At 42.0% G+C, this 19249-nt stretch overlaps 1 protein-coding gene across 2 annotated transcripts in view; it reads right to left on the minus strand.

Annotated features, from left to right (window-relative positions):
- aacs (acetoacetyl-CoA synthetase) overlaps positions 1-19249 on the minus strand; it is a 156787-nt gene that overhangs the window by 21577 nt on the left and 115961 nt on the right. For both annotated transcript variants that reach the window (XM_088000067.1, XM_043715807.2), the window contains exons 11-12: positions 12739-12803; positions 10880-11002 (exon numbers count right to left, since the gene is read on the minus strand). In XM_088000067.1, the coding sequence (XP_087856193.1) occupies positions 10880-11002; positions 12739-12803 (188 nt within the window). The remainder of the gene's footprint in view (positions 1-10879; positions 11003-12738; positions 12804-19249) is intronic.

Consider the following 19249-nt stretch of genomic DNA (forward strand, 5'->3'; position numbering starts at 1 on the left):
TCATTGCTCAATTTAGATCTAGCCTTCAGAGGTAATTTTTTACGCTTCAGTGAATTCTGATTCTGGCAAAGTTTTGAGATGGATTGAGTACCAGCAATCCTGATGTGTACAGCAACTGAAGCATAATTTTTCATATGGATCCATTAAAAATACTTCACAAATCAACCGATTCCAAACTTGTGTTTTGCAGATGTTCTCTACGCATATTATCATGTGCCGCAACCACATGCAAAAATAGTGTTTTATGTTCTTAACTGGAGCATGACTGATGTGGAAATCAAAGTACTGATATATTCACATGGTTACAATTTCTGTTGATGCCTGAATTACAGAATTTCTCCCAATGACATACCTCTTTGCCTATCAGCGATAATATCTCATTTGCATCCAGAGAATTTGCTACAACTTTTTATTTCTTTTATTCTTTCATGGAATATAAGTACTATTGGAAAAGCCAATATTTGTTGCCTATCCCTAAATGACCTTGGATTTAAGTATCTTGCTGGACTATTTCAATTAAGAATCAACCACGGGGATATCCAAGATGGTCGCGATCCAGTAGGTCTGCCCTTCTGAGCTCTGCACCAGAACCCAGGCAGACTGGTGCATTCACACCTCCCCCCTCATTTCTTAACTATTTTGGTAAAAATCATTAGTTTTAGATCCCCAGAGTTGCTGTATGTCAGTTTAATTGAGTAAAAATGATGATCAAGGGAAAAGGACAGTGAGGATTGCACAAGCAGAGCACTCCCCTGCAGCTACGGACACACCCGCAGCAACAGCCTTGGCCTCCTCGAACGTCCCAGGGGACTTACCTGTGGAGCACAGCCTAGTCTCAGAATTCATGAAAGTATGCACATTCTCCCCGGGTCTGCGTGGGTTTCCTCCGGGTGCTCCGGTTTCCTCCCACAGTCCAAAGATATGCAGTTTAGGTGAATTGGCCATGCTAAATTGCCCATAGTGTCAGGTGAAGGGGTAAACATAGGGGAATGGGTCTGGGTGGGTTGCTGTTCGGAGGGTCGGTGTGGACTTGTTGGGCCGAAGGGCCTATTTCCACACTAAGTAATCTAATCTATTCAGCGATGGAGGAGATCCGGACCAGGCTAGAACCAATCTCGGCCATGCTGCAGAAGCATGACCAAGGAGATCGAGCATCTCGGGCAGTGTGTCGTGGAGGTGGAGCAGTGGACCGCAGCCTCCGAAATCACAGCAGAATCCTTGGTGGGGCAGGTCCAGGCCCTGGAAAGGCAGGTATGGACCTTAGTGGAGCAGATGGACAACCTCAAAAATCAAGGTCTTCGGAAAAACAACTGCTTGATCGGGCTGCCGGAACAGGAGGAAGAAGGCCCGCTAATCAGTTTTTGGAGCAATGACTCCCACAGTTTTTGTAGCTGTAAGTCGGGGTAGACCGGGTGCGGGTCGAGTGGGCCCATCGGGTCACAGTGCGCAGACCCGTGTCAGACCAGTGCCCCTGCCTGGTCCTAGTGCAACTCCAACACTATACAGATAAGCAAATGTTGCTAGATGCTGTTAGAGCACTGGCGAAGGATCCACAGGCTCTGATATACAAAAGATCAATAATTAAGTGTTTCCAAGACTTCTCTGCGGCTGTGACCCGCAAGAGGAAGGCCTTTGAGGTAAAAAGACTGAGGGTCTTGAATATTCAGTACTCTGCAAGATTTCCGGCAACATTACATTTCAGCCACATGAAACATGGGTCCGTGTTTAATTTTGACTCATCGGAAAAGGCAAAGGACTTCCTGAACACCTTAAAATAGACTAGCATAGCTCAAATAATATAGACAATAGTGTTCACTTTGTTTCTCCCTTATTTCTCTCCTCCCATTATCCTGTGTTTTTCTGTCATTCCCTTTTCAGTTCTCTCGCTTGATACATGATGGCAGGGTGGCTGGGAAGAGAGGCGGTTTACCAGGATTGCCCAGTCTCAAAGTATGGATGGGACAGCCTGGGTGCCCACTTTTAATTTTCTCATTGTAAGATGCATTTGTTTGTTTTTATACTTTGTTTCGCCTGGGTTTGGGGCACAGCTTCAGCTAGAAGGAGCCATGTGGAGTTAGTGGGTTGAGAGTGCCCCTGTGGGCAAGGAGGAAAGTTTTGTCTTATTTGTTTTATATGTTGGTTCATTGTAGAAGTAGAAGTAGTTGTTAGAAGTTTTGATTTTGTAGCTGTATTCTCAAGTTTAGCAGAACTGGTTACTGTTTTCGCTCGGCGCATTATGAGCGGGGTTCCACCTTCCGCGAGGGTCACTGGCTGTTTCGGACAGCTATGGCTAATAGTTTGTTTAAATGGTGCACCTGGAATGTTATGGGGAGTCATTCACCGATTAAGAGAAAAAAAGATACTTTCTAGCCTTAGAAAAGAACAGATTGATGTAACCTTGCTCTAGGAAATACACCTAACCGACAAGGGGCACAAAGTTACAGTAGGGAGGATTCAGACAGGTATTTTACTCATCCTTCAATTCCAAAAGCAGAGGAGTTGCTATAGTCATCCAGAAAAATCTCCCATTTCAGCTGTTAGACCAGATTATGGACAAATATGGGTGGTTTATGATCCTTAAAGCTTTAATACATGGAGAGGAGTATGGAATCTTGAATGTGTATTGCCCTCCGGCTCACCCCCTCAAATCTTTAACGGATGCGTCTTCAAGGTTGATGACCCTTGGGGCGCGTCATACGATCATGGGGGAAACTTTAGTCATCTTATGGACCCCCGGGGTAGACAGGATATCCCAGGGTTTTACAGGTATATCCCTGCAATCCAGGCAACTGTGGACCTGAGTAGAGAGCTGGGGTTGGTGGACGTGTGGAGATGTCTTCACCTTGAGGGTAGGGACTTCACCTTTTTCTCTAACCGACAACGGTTACACTAGGATTAACATTTTTTTTTGCTCCACTGGCCTTTTTGAATTCGATGTTGTCCTGTAGAATTGGGAACATAGCCATTTCTGATCATGTGGCAGAGTACATGGAGGTTAAAGCCGGTGGTAACGGGACAGACTCGTGGCATTGGCGCATGGATCCTTTTCTCCTGAAAGATAGCAAGTTTACTGAGTATTTTTCATGGGAATTTAAAATGTTTTGGGATATTAATTCAGCTACGACTAGTAATCCATTGATGCGCTGGGAGAGTGCCAAATGCTATGCAAGGGGTTTGATTATTTCTTATTCGACGACCCGAAAGCAGCAGAGGGGAGAGCAGCAGTGTATGCTTGAGGCCCGGCTGAGACAGCATACTTTGACAGACTGTCTGTAACTAAGTTGCAGCGGATTACAGCCCTTAGGGCTGCTCTGAATGCTGCACTCACCCAGACAGCAAAGAGGGAGATCTCCTTTGCAAAACAAAAAGGTTATTTCAAGTATGGTGATAAGCCAGGTAGACATCTGACCAGAAAGAGGAGAGGCCCCTCCCCTCACCCCAATCTATCACATCCATCAGAGTGTATGCTAGTACTCTCACTTGCAATTCCTAAAAGATTAATGCCCCATTCAGGAAATTATACTCCTGAGTGGTACTAGTTGGTGGGCGGTGAGGACAGATTGGCAAATATGGACTCCTTTTTTAAGGCCTTGGACACCCGAGGTGTAATTTCAAGGCGTCTCTTTTGAATGCCCCTCTGACAATCCGAGAGATACAGGAGGTGGTGAGGCAGTTCCAGAGCGGTAAAGCGCCCGACCCAGATGGATTTCAGACCAAGTTTTATAAGGAGTTTATAGGCATGCTGGCCGGGTCAATCATTTGTACAGTCAGGACTGCCTCCCATCTTGAGAGAAGCAAATATCTCCCTTATTCTGGGAAAGCCCCAGAGGATTGTACTTCGTACAGGTCTATATCATTATTAAAAATAGATTTTAAAATTTTGTCAAAAATGCTGGCATTGAGGTTGGAGAAGGTTTTGCCCTCCATTGCAAAGGTTTCATTAGGGGTCGCAGGTCTTCTAATAACATTAGAAGATTACTGAATATGGTTCAGATATGCCAGCAAGGGTCGATTCAGAGCCTGATAGTGTCCCTGGATGCAGAGAAAGCATTTAACCGGGTGGAGTGGCTATACACTTCTATGCCCTGGAATGGTTTTGTCTTGCAGGGGGTCTTTGCTAGGTGGGTGGCAGTGTTATTTAGTGACCCTAAGGCAGCAGTTCTCACTAATGGTATAAGGTCTGACAATTTAAGTATTGGTAGAGGCAGCTGACAAAGGTGCCCTCTTTTACCGTTGTTATTTACATTGGTGATTGAGCCATTGGCAGAGGCTGTCTGGAGGGATCCCAATATAATCACCCCAGAGGTAGGATCAGGAGGGCATCTGACCCTTCATGCAGATGACATTCTTTTTCCAACTAATCCAACAATATCTCTACCCTGTTTGATACAAGTGATTAATTGGTTTGGTTCTTTCTCAGGGTATAAAATTAATTTTATGAAGTCGGAGGCCATGCCTGTGGGGGGTCTTGTTAGAGTACCTGACCTTGGGGGTGGAATCGGATTTCCTTTCAGGTGGTCACAGGGAGGTTTGATGTATTTAGGCATTTTTATCACCCTGACTTTCGATTAATTATATAAGGCTAATCTTGTGCTGAGAAGATAAGACAGGATCTTCAGCGCTGGGAGGATCTTCCAATATTCTGGTTGGGTAGAATAGCTCTGGTTAAAATGAATGTTCTTCCTCATTTGCTCATTGGAATGCTCCATTTGATGCTGCCTAGGCAAGCGCTACGGAGGCTTCACAGCTAGCTTGGTTCTTTTATCTGGTGTCATTGACAGCCCCTTATTAAGCTTGCCAAATTGCAGCTCCCGCAGGGGATGGGGAGTGTGCACTTTCCAGATTTAAAAAATATCAATCAAGTTGCCTATTATCTAATGTGGCTGGCTGTGTCTGCCAGGATCCACGGTCAATCTGGCTGGACATCGAGGCCTCCCAGGTAAAATGCCCCCTCATTAATTTGGTGTTTCTGGACAAGATGAGGACTGTTATGGACCATTGCAGAAATCCGATTGTCCTTAACATGGTTAAAGCATGGAGAGGCATGGTGAGGGCAACTTTTTAAAAAAAACTTCCCCTTTCACACCCATAATGGGAATGCCAGGATTCTGGCCAGGATCAACAGATTTCCACAGCCTAAAGCCAGAATCCAGAGGAGTTTCTTATCTGGAAGATGAGGGGGAGGTCTTGATGTCTTTCAAGTAGTTGGGCCAGAAATATGAACTATGAACCAGCTAGGAGCGACATCTTTCGTTATTTTCAGATTAGGAACTTTATACCGAAAAAGACTACATTAATGGTTAGTCCCTATAAGTCTGATGTGGAGAGGAGTGTACTTCAGTTCACGGGTACTCTCTCGGTCAGCACCCTCTATCAATTATTAGGGGGCATAGTCTCAAAGGACGTTGTGTGGCTGTGCAGGATCTAGACTCAGGAATTGGGGGTTGAGGTTTCACCAGAGGTATGGGAGGATATTTGGGAGATGGTAAGGAAGATTTTGATCTACATTAGGATGCAGGTTATGCAACTTAAGGTACTCCATAGGGCTTATTCAGCACCGGAGTGGCTTGCAAAATTTAAGACAAGAGTATCTTCAATCTGTCCCAAATGTAAAATAGATATTGGTACGCTTACTCATTGCTTGTGTTCATGCCACAAGCTTCATAGGTATTGGGGCATTATAGAGTGTGTCTTGGAAGGGATCTTGTGAACCGAGGTCAAGGTAGATCCAGTGTCCCTCCTCTTGGGTTTGCAGAATCTCCCCTCTTTGGATGCGCATGGGAAAAAAATAATTTAATATTCTTTCATTTTGTGTGAGGAAGAACATTCTGATGAACTGGTGTCAGAAAATCCCCAGGACTCTCATGGTGGCATAGGTTAGTTATGGAGCACATCCCACTGGACTTCCTTACTAGTATGGTGCATCAGAAATTGGAACTCTTTTATAGGACATGGCGGCCCTTTTTGAAAGAGACAGTACAGACTTGACGGCTATATTGGTCAGGGCCTTTGTGTAGCCATGAGACCTGTTTCTGGCGGGCCAGGGGCCCTTGGGAAGAGGAATTCTGAATAAATACGGATGTGCCAACTCACGCTCCCGGTAATGGGGAGCTATGCTGGGGTTGGACGGAGTGTTGTAACTTAATTTAATTTAATTTGCCTTGGTGGAATTTGTTTTGTTTAATTTATGGAATTGTAGTTTGCATAGTGCAATTTTTCTTTTAAAATAGTTTGTGGAGTACAGTATCAGTTTGTTTACTGTTTTTGTTGTTATAAGATTGTTACACTATTTTGTAGTAATTTTATAATTTTTTTTTTACAAAATTATAAATTTTTTCTCAATAAAAATATTTACGAAAAAAGAAGTCAACCACATTTCTGTCAGTCTGGAATCACATTGAGGCCAGATCAGGTAAGGACAGCAGATTTACTTCCACAAAGAGCATTCGCCAACCAGATGAGTTTTTACAGTTGATGGTCGTTACGTGACAGTGACTAGCTCTCAATTCCAACTCCCATTGTGGTATTTGAACACATGTCACTACAGCATTAGCTATGAACCATCAACTGGTGACATCTTCACTACATCGCCATCTCCCCCAAGCCATAGTCCCTGCTTAATGGACCCCCTAAATGTGAACAGAAAATATTGAAAACCAACAGGATAAAAATTACATTGCTTATCAGTGCAGATATCTGCGCAGTTAATAACCTACTGAGACACTGTCTGACAAGAAGTTAAATGAGAAGAATCTCAGGTTCCAGTGCAATGACTCTGACTAAATTAGACTTGGCAGTTTATTGCCCAATTCTGGTCCAATCTTCTATTGTCTGTTTTGTCACCATGAAACCAACTCAACCTTGAGAGATGCTGTTTCCTCCAATTTCCTCCTCTCTTAAGGTGATACATACCAGCTGGTTATTAGACAACAACTGAGGTTTCACCTTCTCTCAACAGACAATCATGCCAGGAAGTCTTCACAAGTGACAATATAAAAAGGAAAACTTATCAAAAAAAAAGTGTCCAAGCATGCCAAAAATACCACCAGGCTGCATCATGGACATGTCATATTTCAATAAATGTAACTTCCTCCAGTTGGAAGCACAGAAATTCAGCAGCTTAAACTCTGTATTCTAATCATAGAAAGTATAAAATTCTGAACATCTCAGCCTGTATTTTCACACCCATCCTTCAAGAAACTCTGTTGCTAGACAGGAGCTCACTTTCCTTTCAGCAAAATGGCAGATATTCGCTTTCAGAATGCTGGAAGGACCTGCACGCAGCAACTTATGATATTCCAACCAGCTTTATGTTGTGTACCCAGTGTCAGCGCACAGTGAACAGTTTTTAAATCAACCTATTCATTAGAGGCTTTTGTGCAAGGAGATATGCCCATTAAAAAGCTGATCACTCCATTCAATGTGCTGAGCAAGAGATCATGTTCACCTACAGCCTGGTTTCCCTGCAACAGTTGACCTTTTTGTCACAAATCCATTTGACAGCTTCATTTGCTCAGTGCTCCATTGTCTGGAGGAAGTTTGTACACTTCTGGAGTACAAGCTATAGGACAGATCTTGTGTGAGACAAAAAAAAAACCTACATTTGAGCTTTACTATATTTACACAATAGAAAGATTCAAGTGTGTCCATTGATAAAAATAAATCAGAATTTACAGTTATTCCTAGACAAATGGGTTTAGGATCGCATGATTTCAGAATGCACAGCTTTCTCTAGTCTGTTATGTAGTTTTATCAATATAGAGCCAATGAATGCTCTGCACCTCTGACTTTCTTCCACCACATTTCTGGGGAGTGGAGCCTGGGAATCAAGAACTGCCAGCAGAGTTTGATAAATGAGGTCTCCCATTTAAGATCGAGAGAGGGAACAACTTCCTCTCCCAGAGATTCAAGAGTCTTTGGAATTTTCTTCCCCTGAGAGCAGTGGAGGCTGAATCGGACAGATTTTGCATCAATGAGGCAGTTAAAGGTTATGGGGGCCAGGGAAAAAAGAGGAATCAAGGTCACAATCAGATCAGCCGAGATCAGATTAAATGTTAGAGCAGACTCAAACTGCCAATGGGCCAATCAACCTCCACTTGTTCCTAGTTCTTATAATCTCCTCAGGTAGGATGACAAGAGCCAATGGAACATGGGATGTCTGCATCCTCACAGACAATGCCATAGCTGATATACAAGAAGAAGAACTGCTCTTCATATACAAAGCCCAGATCAGCATGCTCAGGACAACTACTGCAGGCTGCAGATTCTCTTGGAGTGGCCATGGAAAAGAAGGATTGCACGAAACAGACATGAATTTCACTGCCAGGAGCCATCATGTCAGTTTACTGATATCTTCCCAAATGTTCATGATTGTTGAAGCACCATCAAACATCAGTCAAGCTACTCTCCTCAGTGTTTATCAACACAACTGACCCTGATAAAGGCAAAGGTAATTCTACAATGACCTTCTACTCCTTGACTGCTCCTATGTCAATGTGAGACAAGTGAATCATTCGCAGTAAATTCAATGCAAGTGTTTGTGCAGATCATAACAGGTGGAAAGGGTTCATCAGGAAAAGACAGTGGGCAGTTGTAACATCTCTCTGAAGGTAAATGTCGAGCTTGAGCTATTAAATATCAATACAATTTTCTGCTTCCCAAATTGCAACACATCATCTTGGATGAACAGCCCCCTCGTTCTATGGGCTGACACCTAATCAACCACATCATCATCATCATGAGCAATAGGTAGGATGCAGGTGTAACAGAAGCCAGAGCCAGGTCTGACTGCTGGGCTCAACCCGGTTTTATGATTTTGAAAAAAAAAATCACGGTCTAACCCTCTCCAAAATACCCTCCCATCTACCCTACGGATATGGAGGCCTAATAGACTCTTAATATCTCAAGATTCACAGGTACTCAGAAGAGATCCCTCTGACAAACTCAATGGTCCCCTGTGGACAACGGGTGATATGGTGTCCTCCACAGTTTTAAAAGTCGTTGGCTCATTGCCTCCAATCTTGATGCCAATGAAACAATGTCAAAGTAACCTTGATGAGACATTATGACACAACAGGTTGCACTTACTGCACCAAAGTGCATCGGTGATCCAAGTACACATTGAACAAAATGGCAAGATCACCCGATCAGACAAACAATTCTTTCTGGATGGGGTCATTTTTCTTGCATGTGCTGCTATAATGACACAGCCAAGTGAATGATGAGCTGTGCATCACATTCCTGGCTCATGACTCTAATCAGAAAGAGCTTCAACATAAAAGGACTACATTGAATCCGAAACCTGGCACAGAAACAGGCCATATTGCTCAAACTACCCATGCTGCTGTTTACACCCACTTGAGCATTCTCCCACCTTTATTCATGTAAATTTACCATTCACAATCATCTATTCCTTTCTCCCTCCTACACATGCTTTGCTTCCCCTTAAATGCAACAGTATTTTAACTACTGTCATTGTGAGAGTTTTACATTCTCATCACTTTTTAAATAAAGAGGTTTCCCCTGAATTTACTATTGTGATTTTTGGTGGTTATTTTATTAAGTTTTAACTAAAACCATTCTCTTCAAGATAGCATTGCCACTTCATGTCACGTGTTCTGTCCAACTCTCACCATGCATCAATAAAACAATATCGTTGTGAACAATGGATCTTTATTATCCATCTGACTAGTTCCATGTCATTATGAAAGACAATAATGTTTAATAAGATTGAAGAGCTATCAAAAAGACTGTTAAAAGTCATTGGTAAATTACAAGTGTGTTTCCCAATTGAAGACTGCAGAAACTATTCATCTCCCTCCAAAACAGCAAACATCTCAGCAATGAGCAGTAATTTTCCTTCATTGGTACAAAAATGAGAAGTAAAAATAAAGAGCGCTCACCACTTACACATTTCGTATATTATAAGCAAGTTAATGATTACAATCACTGAGGGCAAAGCTACCCAACAAATCAAGCCAAATATTACAGTTTCCTCAAAATCAATGAATTTTAATCTGGATAGAAGTCATTAAAATGAGTGAAAAGCTATAAATGTGACTGCGTCATCAAGTTTTTAAGCTTGTTAATTTACAATGTTGTCTTGTTGGATTGCATTATTCCGGCAGTTTCCATTTCGACATGAGGAAGAGCAATTAACCAAACAAGATCAGAATGTACAAAACTCATTTCATCATTTCACCAATCAAGTAGTGGAGCACTTGCATGTGGCTTATTCTTCCTGACTCACTCGGAGTTCTTTAGAATGTAAAAGATTTCCCTTCAAAATAAAGCTTACCTTTCTGCTCTCAATATTGGTCTTTTCCATCAAGGTGGCAAGGGAGACAAGAAATTGTACGTCCCATCTAAAAGCTCTATACTGCAGTTATTGTAACTAGGCACTCTATTAACTCTGTGTTTAAATTAAATCAAGCAAAATATGATCGCATTAAGAAGAATATGAGCCAATGTTCTCCTTCTAAAGTGTTACAAATCTCCTGAAAATCCAATCCAGTTGCTAATGTAACGTTATTTTTCCTCCTCACAACAAATGAAAAATTTCATTCCAGTTGGCAGAGCAGACAAGTAATCTCACAGTAAGATTTCCACTCAAGTGCTTCTCTTTGTGCAGCTCATATTGTAAACTCATTCTGAGGGGGATCTAGGTCATCAACTCATGTTCCATCAATCACTTTGCTTTGCATGGCAGAATGCCACACAGTATTAGCATTCTAGCCATGAACATCTTTACCAATGTACTTGGCTTGATGAGAATGTTACTTCAAGGATGAAACACATTTTATTCATAAACTGCATCATATAATGCATGGCTCTAAATGCACTGTTGAATAGAAACGCCACCAATTCCCAGAAATCGTACCTGTGATTGATCCTAGCAGGACTGTACTCTTGATGTGTTTGTAGACATAATCGTAAGTTAGAGGTTTGAGGGGAGACCCTGTTGACAGAATGGTGTGTAGAGTCTGCAGACTGTGAGTTTCACCTGAAAAAGGTGAACGTGAATCAAACTTCAATTTTATAGTTCACTATTACATTCATTAGTTTTAATGGTATGTTAATATTCACACTAAAATAGAACTTTGACAAGTTTCATAAATTAGTATAACTTCATTTATAACTATTTGGTTTTTAACTATTTATACAAGTTTATACTTTTTACTCCTGACAATTGGGTTTATTAAACTAAATTTCATTCACATCAGATTTCTAAATATGAACAAATTTGTCTCATTGGAAATGGCAAACTTAAGTGACATTTTATTTCATTTCATCTTCATCACCTGTAGCTTCAGGATTGAGACACAATTACAACTGCATTATCTGAACAAAGATGCTTTAAGTATTTTTGCAAAGCTTTGGAGTCAAGAATCGTGGTAGTTATTGAATACCGAGATCTATTTGACATGATACAAAAAAATTCCATAATTGATAAGACCTTGATACACAAGTCATTTTGCAAAGCAAACAAAATTATGGCAGCATAACTGTGAATACAGCAACAAAATTGCAATCATTTATCTTCTTAGTTTGGCATGGCTTTTGAAGTAGGCAATAAATACTCAGGGTCACTTTGGAAGTACCAAAGTTACTTGGTAATGAAGATTTTGGACACCAAATCAAGATTTAATCAGAACAGAAACAAAAGCAGAATTTGTTGGAAGAGCTCAGCAGGTCTGGCAGCATCTGTAGAGAGAAATCAGAGTTAACATTGGGGGTCGAGTGACCGTTCCTCTGAAATGGTAACTGATTTCTCTCCACAGATGCTGCCAGACTTGCTGAGCTTTTTCAGCAATTTCTGTTTTTGTTTGTGATTTACAGCGTCCACAGTCCTTTTGGTTTTTAATTCAAACAGATTTGACTTTATGCAAAGAGCATTAGCCTTATTACAACCAGGTGGATTTTTGTAGATAAAAATTTTTCTTGTACTTGCGCTCTGAAATAAGCTTTTCTGCCACATCCCTGGAATCTGTCAAATCAAAACCTAACCACGAATGTTTGAAAGCAAAGTTAAAATGGGCTCTTATATCTAAGTACTGGCACAAAATAAAACACTCAAACGTACGTTGATTTCAGCAGATGCATTCTCAAGAATCTGTAGTGAAGTATTAGTTAAAAGTCCAGTACAGACTTAACGTGTAAAGTATAGGTGGCATGAGTGATAGAATTGCGGTAATTCTACAGGGAAAGAAATTAGAATTGTTTCACATTATGTCTCTGTACAAAATGAGTAATAATCCTTTCTCAGTAAGGGTTCAAACAGTTGCACAAGATTGACATTGATTCCGTGTGAAATTAAATTATTGTTATAGCAGTTCATGTCAAAAAGAAACTCAACAGAACTGAAATGTACTGCCTGAAATGGATTTTGCAACTAGATTCAATGGCAATTTTAATCAGGGAATTTGATAAATACTTGGAGGAAAACCATGTTCAGGGCTATAGAGGAAAACAACTAGGAATGGGGCTAATTGCATAGCTCTTCCAAATAGTGAACAAGCACTGCTATGTTTGGAGACTGGGAAGGGGGTAGGGAGTGGAGGCGCTCCTTCTGGGCAGTTTCATTGTGTGGTCCTGTGGGCTGCATTATTAGAAACTATTAATCCCAAATAAATTCTTAACCTTTTATAACAATTGCAAAATTCATAAATTGACAATGTTTTAGAATCCATATCAAGTAAAATAAAATCGAGCATATTTTCAAGAAAGAGCAAGTGTTACCTGGTTTCAGATTTTTTTCTTCTAAAACAGCCAGCCATTTTGCACCAGTTCCAAGTATAGTAATTCTGAGGATGGAAAGACGACAGAAGGAAAAATATTTATAGAATATAAAATTCCTGTGGAAGTAGGCCCTTCAACCCAACAAGTCCACACTGACCCTTCAAAGAGTAACCCATCCAGACCCATTCCCCCTATCCTATATTTATCCCTGACCCCTGACTAATGCATCTAACCTACACATCCCTGAACACTATGGGCAATTTAGCAAGGCCAACTCACCTAATCTACACATCTTTGCATTGTAGGAGGAAACCGGAGCACCCGGAGGAAACCCACGCAGAGACGAGGAGAATGTGCAAATTCCACACACAGTCGCCTGAGGCTGACAGTGAACCCAGGTCCCTGGTGTTGTGAGGCAGCAGTGCTCAATGGTTAGTGCTGCCCCAGTTTGGTTGTTAATTTCTAAATTGCTGCATCTGGTGAGCTTTGGACCAGAGTTTATTTTTTTCCTTTTTTACTGCATTTAGAAATGAGAGATGATAATGTTTTAAAACATCCAAATTTTGGAATAGCAACCTCAGCCACCTTATATGGGTCACAGCAATTTCAGTATTGCTCCTTTAAGGCAAATCATTTTGATTCCAGTGCCTATATGAATGAGTAGGCCACTCAGCCAATTGAACCAGCCACACCATTCAGTACAATCACAGCTGATGAACACTAGAATGCCTTCTACTGAGCACACCCACGTAACTTTCAATGCCGTTGGTAATCAGAACGCTATCAATCGCTACCTTAAATCTTCTCAAAGACTGATCCTCCACAGCCCTATGAGATAGAGAATTCCAAAAGATTCACAACCCTCTGAATTAAAAAACACTCTCATCTTGGACCCAAGTAACATTCAATTCTTTTTAAATTGTGCCTCTTGATTTTAGTCTCCCCACCCAGGGGGGTATAACCTACCTGCAGTTAAGATCTCAGTCCTTTTAAGTATTTTGTTGATTTCAATGAGACCATCTCTGATTCGCTGAAACCCGAGAGAACACAGGCCCATTTGCCCAATGTCTCTTCATAGAATAATGCCACCATCCTTGGAATAAGACCAGCTAACCTTTGTTGGTCTGTCTATGGAAATTATGTATTTATCGGAGTCAAGGAGACCAAAACTGTATACAGTGCTCCAGATGTGATCTAACCATGTCCCTATACAATGACACAAGACTTCACTATCCCTGTACTCAAATCCTCTTGGCAGAAGCAATGACACAACGGCATTACGGCTAGGTTACTGATCCAGAAACTCAGCTAATGCTCTGGAGACATGGATTCGAATCCCACCATAGCAGATGGAATTTGAATTCAAAAACAAAAAAAAAATGTGGAACAAGAATCAACTGATGACCATGAAACAGGAAAAAACCCATCTGGCTCATTAATGCTCTTCTTTCAGAGAAGGAAATCTGCCATCCTCACCTGGTCTGGCCTACATGTGACTCCCAACTCACAGCAATGATTCTCAAATGCCCTTTGAAATGGCCTAGCAAGCCACTCGGTCATATGAATCACTATGAAGTCTCAAAGAAATGAGACTGGATGGATCATCTGGCATCAATCTATGTATTGGAAAAGACAATGCCAGAAAAAGCTCTTACAAAGTCATCGTTATTAACACCCAGGCGACTTGTGCCAAAATTGGGAGAACTGATTCACAAACTAGTCAAACAACGGCTTGACATTGTCTTTAAGGTACAATTCCATGAGTATGACAATGTCCTAGATACCACCATTACCATTCCTGGATATCATCTGCCCCACTGGCAGAACATACCCAGCAGAGGTGGCAACATAATGGTACACACTCAGAAGGGAGTTGTCCTGGGAGTCCTCATCATTGATTCCAGACCCCATGAAGTCTCTCAGCTTCAGATTAAACATGGGCAAGGAAACCTCCTACTGCACTCCCTCTGCTGATTAATCAGCGTTTCTTCATGTTGCATAATACATGGAGGAAGCATGAAGGGTGGCAAGGGTACAAAATGTAAACTGGGTGAGAGATTTAAACATCCAACAGAGTGGCTCAGCAGCATCACTACTAATCAATCTGGTCGGGTCCGAAAGGACACTGCTCCACAAATAATTCCCATCCTCAAATGACAGGAAAGCCCAACACCTCAGTGCAAAAGATAGAACATAGAACAATACAGTGCAGAACAGGCCCTTCGGCCCTTGATGTTGTGCTGACCTGTGAACTATTCTCAGCTTGTCCCCCTACACTATTCCAAAATCATCCATGTGCTGATCTAATGATTGTTTAAATCTCCCTAATGTGGCTGAGTTGACTACATTAGCAGGTAGGGCATTCCATGCCTTTACCACTCTCTGCGTAAAGAACTTTCCTCTGCCATCAGTCTTAAATCTATCACCCCTCAATTTGTAGTTATGCCCTCTCATACAAGCTGACATCATCATCCTAGGAAAAAGTCTTTCTCTGTCTACCCTATCTAATCCTCTGATCATCTTGTATGTCTCTATCAAATCCCCCCTTAGCCTTCTTCTTTCCAATGAAAACAGACCCAAGTCTCTCAGCCTTTCCTCATAAGACCTTCCCTCCAGATCAGGCAACATCCTGGTAAATTTCCTCTGCACCTTTTCCAATGTTTCCACATCCTTCCTGTAATGGAGCAACCAGAACTGTACACAATATTCCAAGTGTGGCTGCACCAGCGTTTTGTATAGTTGCAGCATGATATTGCGGTTCCAGAACACAATCCCTCTACCAATGAAACCTAACACACCATATGCCTTCTTCACAGCACTATCCACCTGGGTGGCAACTTTCAGGGATCTATGCACATGGACTCCAAGATCCCCCTACACATCCACACTACCAAGAATCTTTCCATTGACCCAGTACTCTGCCTTCCTGTTATTCTTCCCAAAGTGCATCACCTCACATTTAGCTGCATTGAACTCCATTTGCCACCTCTCAGCCCAATTCTGCAGTTTATCCAGGTCCCCCTGCAACCTGTAACATTCTTCCAAACTGTCCACTACTCCACCGACTTTAGTGTTGTCTGCAAATTTACTAATCCATCCACCTATGCCTGCTTCTAAGTCATTTATAAAAATGACAAACAGCAGTGGTCCCAAAACAGATCCTTGTGGCACACCACTAATAACTGGACTCCAGACTGAATATTTTCCATCAACCACCACTCGCTGCCTTCTTCCAGAAAGCTAGTTTCTAATCCAAACTGCTAAATCACCCTCAATGCCATGCCTCTGCATTTTCTCCATCAGCCTACCATGTGGAACCTCATCAAAGGCTTTACTGAAGTCCATGTACACCACATCAACTGCCCTCCCCTCATCTACATGCTTGGTTACCTTCTCAAAAAACTCAATGAGGTTTGTGAGACATGACCTGCTCTTGACGAAACCATGTCGACTATCTGAAATCAAATTGTTGCTTGCTAGACGATTATAAATCTTATCTCTTATAATCCTTTTCAAGACCTTTCCTACAACAGAAGTAAGGCTCACTGGTCTATAATTACCTGGGTCATCTCTGCTGCCCTTCTTGAACAATGGCACAACATTTGTAATCCTCCAGTCCTCAGGTACTAAACCTGTAGACAATGACGACCCAAATATCAAAGCAAAAGGCTCTGCTATCTCCTCCAAATCTTCCCAGAGAATCCTCAGATAAATCCCATCCGGCCCAGGGGACTTGTCTACTTTCACTCCTTCTAGAACGGATAACACCTGTGCGTAACTAACCTCAATCCTTTCTAGTCTAATATCTCGTACCTCATTCTTCTCCTCCATAATATTCTCCTTTTCCTGAGTGAACACAATGTTCATTTAGCACCTCTCTGATCTCTACAGGGTCCACACTCAACTTCCCACTTCTGTCTTTGACTGGCCCTATTCCTGCCCTAATCACCCTTTTATTCCTCACACACCTATAGAAAGCTTTAGGGTTCTCCTTTATTCTATTTGCTAAAGACTGCTCGTGTCCTCTCTTTGCTCTTCTTAACGCTCTCTAAATCCTTCCTAGCTGATCTGTAACCCTCCATCGCCTCATCTGTACCATCTTGTCTCATCAACACATAAGCCTCCTTCTTCTTAACAAGAGATGCAATTTCTGTAGTAAATCATGGTTCCATTACCTTATCACTTCCTCCCTGCCTGACAGGGAAATACTTATCAAGGATATGCAATATCTGTTCCTTAAACCAGCTCCACATTTCAATAGTCTGTATCCCCTGCATTTTGCTACCCCATTCTATGCATACTAATTCTTGCCAATTCGCATTATAATTGTCCTTGCCCCATCGATAACTCAACCGATGGTATGTACCTATCCCTTTCCATCACTAAACTAAACATAATTGAATTATGGTCACTCTCTCCAAAGTGCTCACCAACTAAATCAAACACCTGACCTGGATCATGACCAAGCACCAGATCCAGTGTGGCCTCCCCTCTTGTCGGCCCTTCAACATACTGTGTCAGGAAACTCTCCTGTATACATTGGACAAAAACTGATCCATCCGACGTACTAGAGCTATAACATTTCCAGTCAATGTTGGGGAAGTTAAAGTCCCCCATAATAACGACCCTGTTCCTTTCACTCCAACTCAGAATAATTTTGCTAATCCTCTCTTCCACCTCCCTGGAACTCTGCGGAGGCCTATAAAAACTCCAAGCAGTGTGACCTCTCCTCTCCTGTTTCTAACATCAACCCATACTACCTCAGTAGTAGAGTCCTCATTAAAAATTCTCTCAGCCACCATTATACTATCTTTGACTATTAAGGCCACGCCTCCCCCTCTTCTACCGCCTTACCTATTCTTAATGAAAGATCTAAACTTGGAACCTACAACATCCATTCCTCACCCTGCTCTATCCATGTCTGCGAAATGGCCACAACATCGAAGTCCCAGGTACCTATCCATGCTGCAAGCTCACCTACCTTATTTTGGATACTTCTGCCGTTGAAGTAGACACACATCAAACCAGTTTGCTCTCTGCAAGCACATTCCTGTGACTCTGAAATCTTATCCTACTCTCATCCTCGCTGTGTACTGCAACTTCACCATCCCATCCCCCTGCTGAGCTAGTTTAAACCCACACGAATAGCACCAGCAAATTTCTCGCCCAGGATATTAGTACCCCTATGGTTCAAGTGAAGACCGTCCTGTTTGTAAAAGTCCCACCTTCTCCAGAATGAGCCCCAGTTATCCAAAAACCTGAAACCTTCCCTCCTGCACCATCCTTGCAGCCACGTATATAGCCGATATCTCTCCCTATTCCTTGTCTCACTATCACGTGGCACGGGTAACAATCCAGAGATTACAATGCTGTATGTTCTAGCTCTCAGCTTCCACCCTAGCTCCCTGAAATCCTGCCTTACATCCCTATCCCTCTTTCTACCTATGTCGTTGGAACCTACATGGACAACGACTTGAGGCTGGTCACCCTCTCCCTTCAGGACACCAAAGATATGATCCGAGACATCATGGACCCCGGTACATGGGAGGCAAGACACCAACTGAGAGTCTCGTTCGTTCCCAACAAACCTTCTATCTGAGCCTCTAACTATTGAGTCCCCAATGATTAACACTCTGCTCCTTTCCCCCCTTCCCTTCTGTGCAACAGGGACAGGCTCTGTGCCAGACACCTGGGCCCCACTGCGTGCCCCTTTAAGTCATCCCCCCTCAACAGTATCCAAAACGGTATACATGTTTTTTGGGGGAATGACCACAGGGGATCCCTCCACTGACTGTTTTTTCCCCCTTTCAAATGGTCACCCAGCTTTCTTCTGCTTAGGAGTAACTACTTGCCTGTAAGATAAGGCTGAAGCATTCATAACAACGTTCAGCCAGAAATGACCATCTTCAATAAGAGAATATCTCACCACCACCCCTTAATGTCACTACCATGATCCTGGGTGGTGGTGGGGAGTTTCCACTGACCAGAAACTCAATTGGACTTGCCACATAAACACACAATGGTTACAAGAGCAGGTCAGAGACTAAGGAAACTACAAGAAAAGTTGTCAGTGTGTGCTAACTGACACATTGCTCTGTATAATTTTAACAATTACTTTATGGTGTAAAACGGTGGGCAGGTGGGGTGGGTGTAGTTCAGAACTGTAATCTCAAGTGTTCACCGAGTAAGATACAAACCAGCAGCAAATATAACACCCAAGGTGATGAACCTTCAAGGATCAATAAAATTATAAGCAAGCTCTTTCAGTGTTTGATAAAGGAACAATCTTACTGTATGGAAAATCAGTTCAAGTTCTGTTTACATTCTCTTCAGTTCCACATAAAATTATTTTCAGTCATAAGCATTTATAAAGATTGGACTGCATTACATTAAAAAGCTCTGCACGTAAAAAGGGAATAAATTCCATTCTCAAATCAACAGGATCTCATCTCACAATTTCAATTTAAGGTCATAGCTAAATTTTTTTGAATGAAGATACTACATACTTCTA

The sequence above is a fragment of the Chiloscyllium plagiosum genome, unplaced genomic scaffold (assembly GCF_037043375.1).
Source record: "Chiloscyllium plagiosum isolate Xiang-an unplaced genomic scaffold, Cpla_swu_hap1 HiC_scaffold_24, whole genome shotgun sequence".
Taxonomy (NCBI): domain Eukaryota; kingdom Metazoa; phylum Chordata; class Chondrichthyes; order Orectolobiformes; family Hemiscylliidae; genus Chiloscyllium; species Chiloscyllium plagiosum.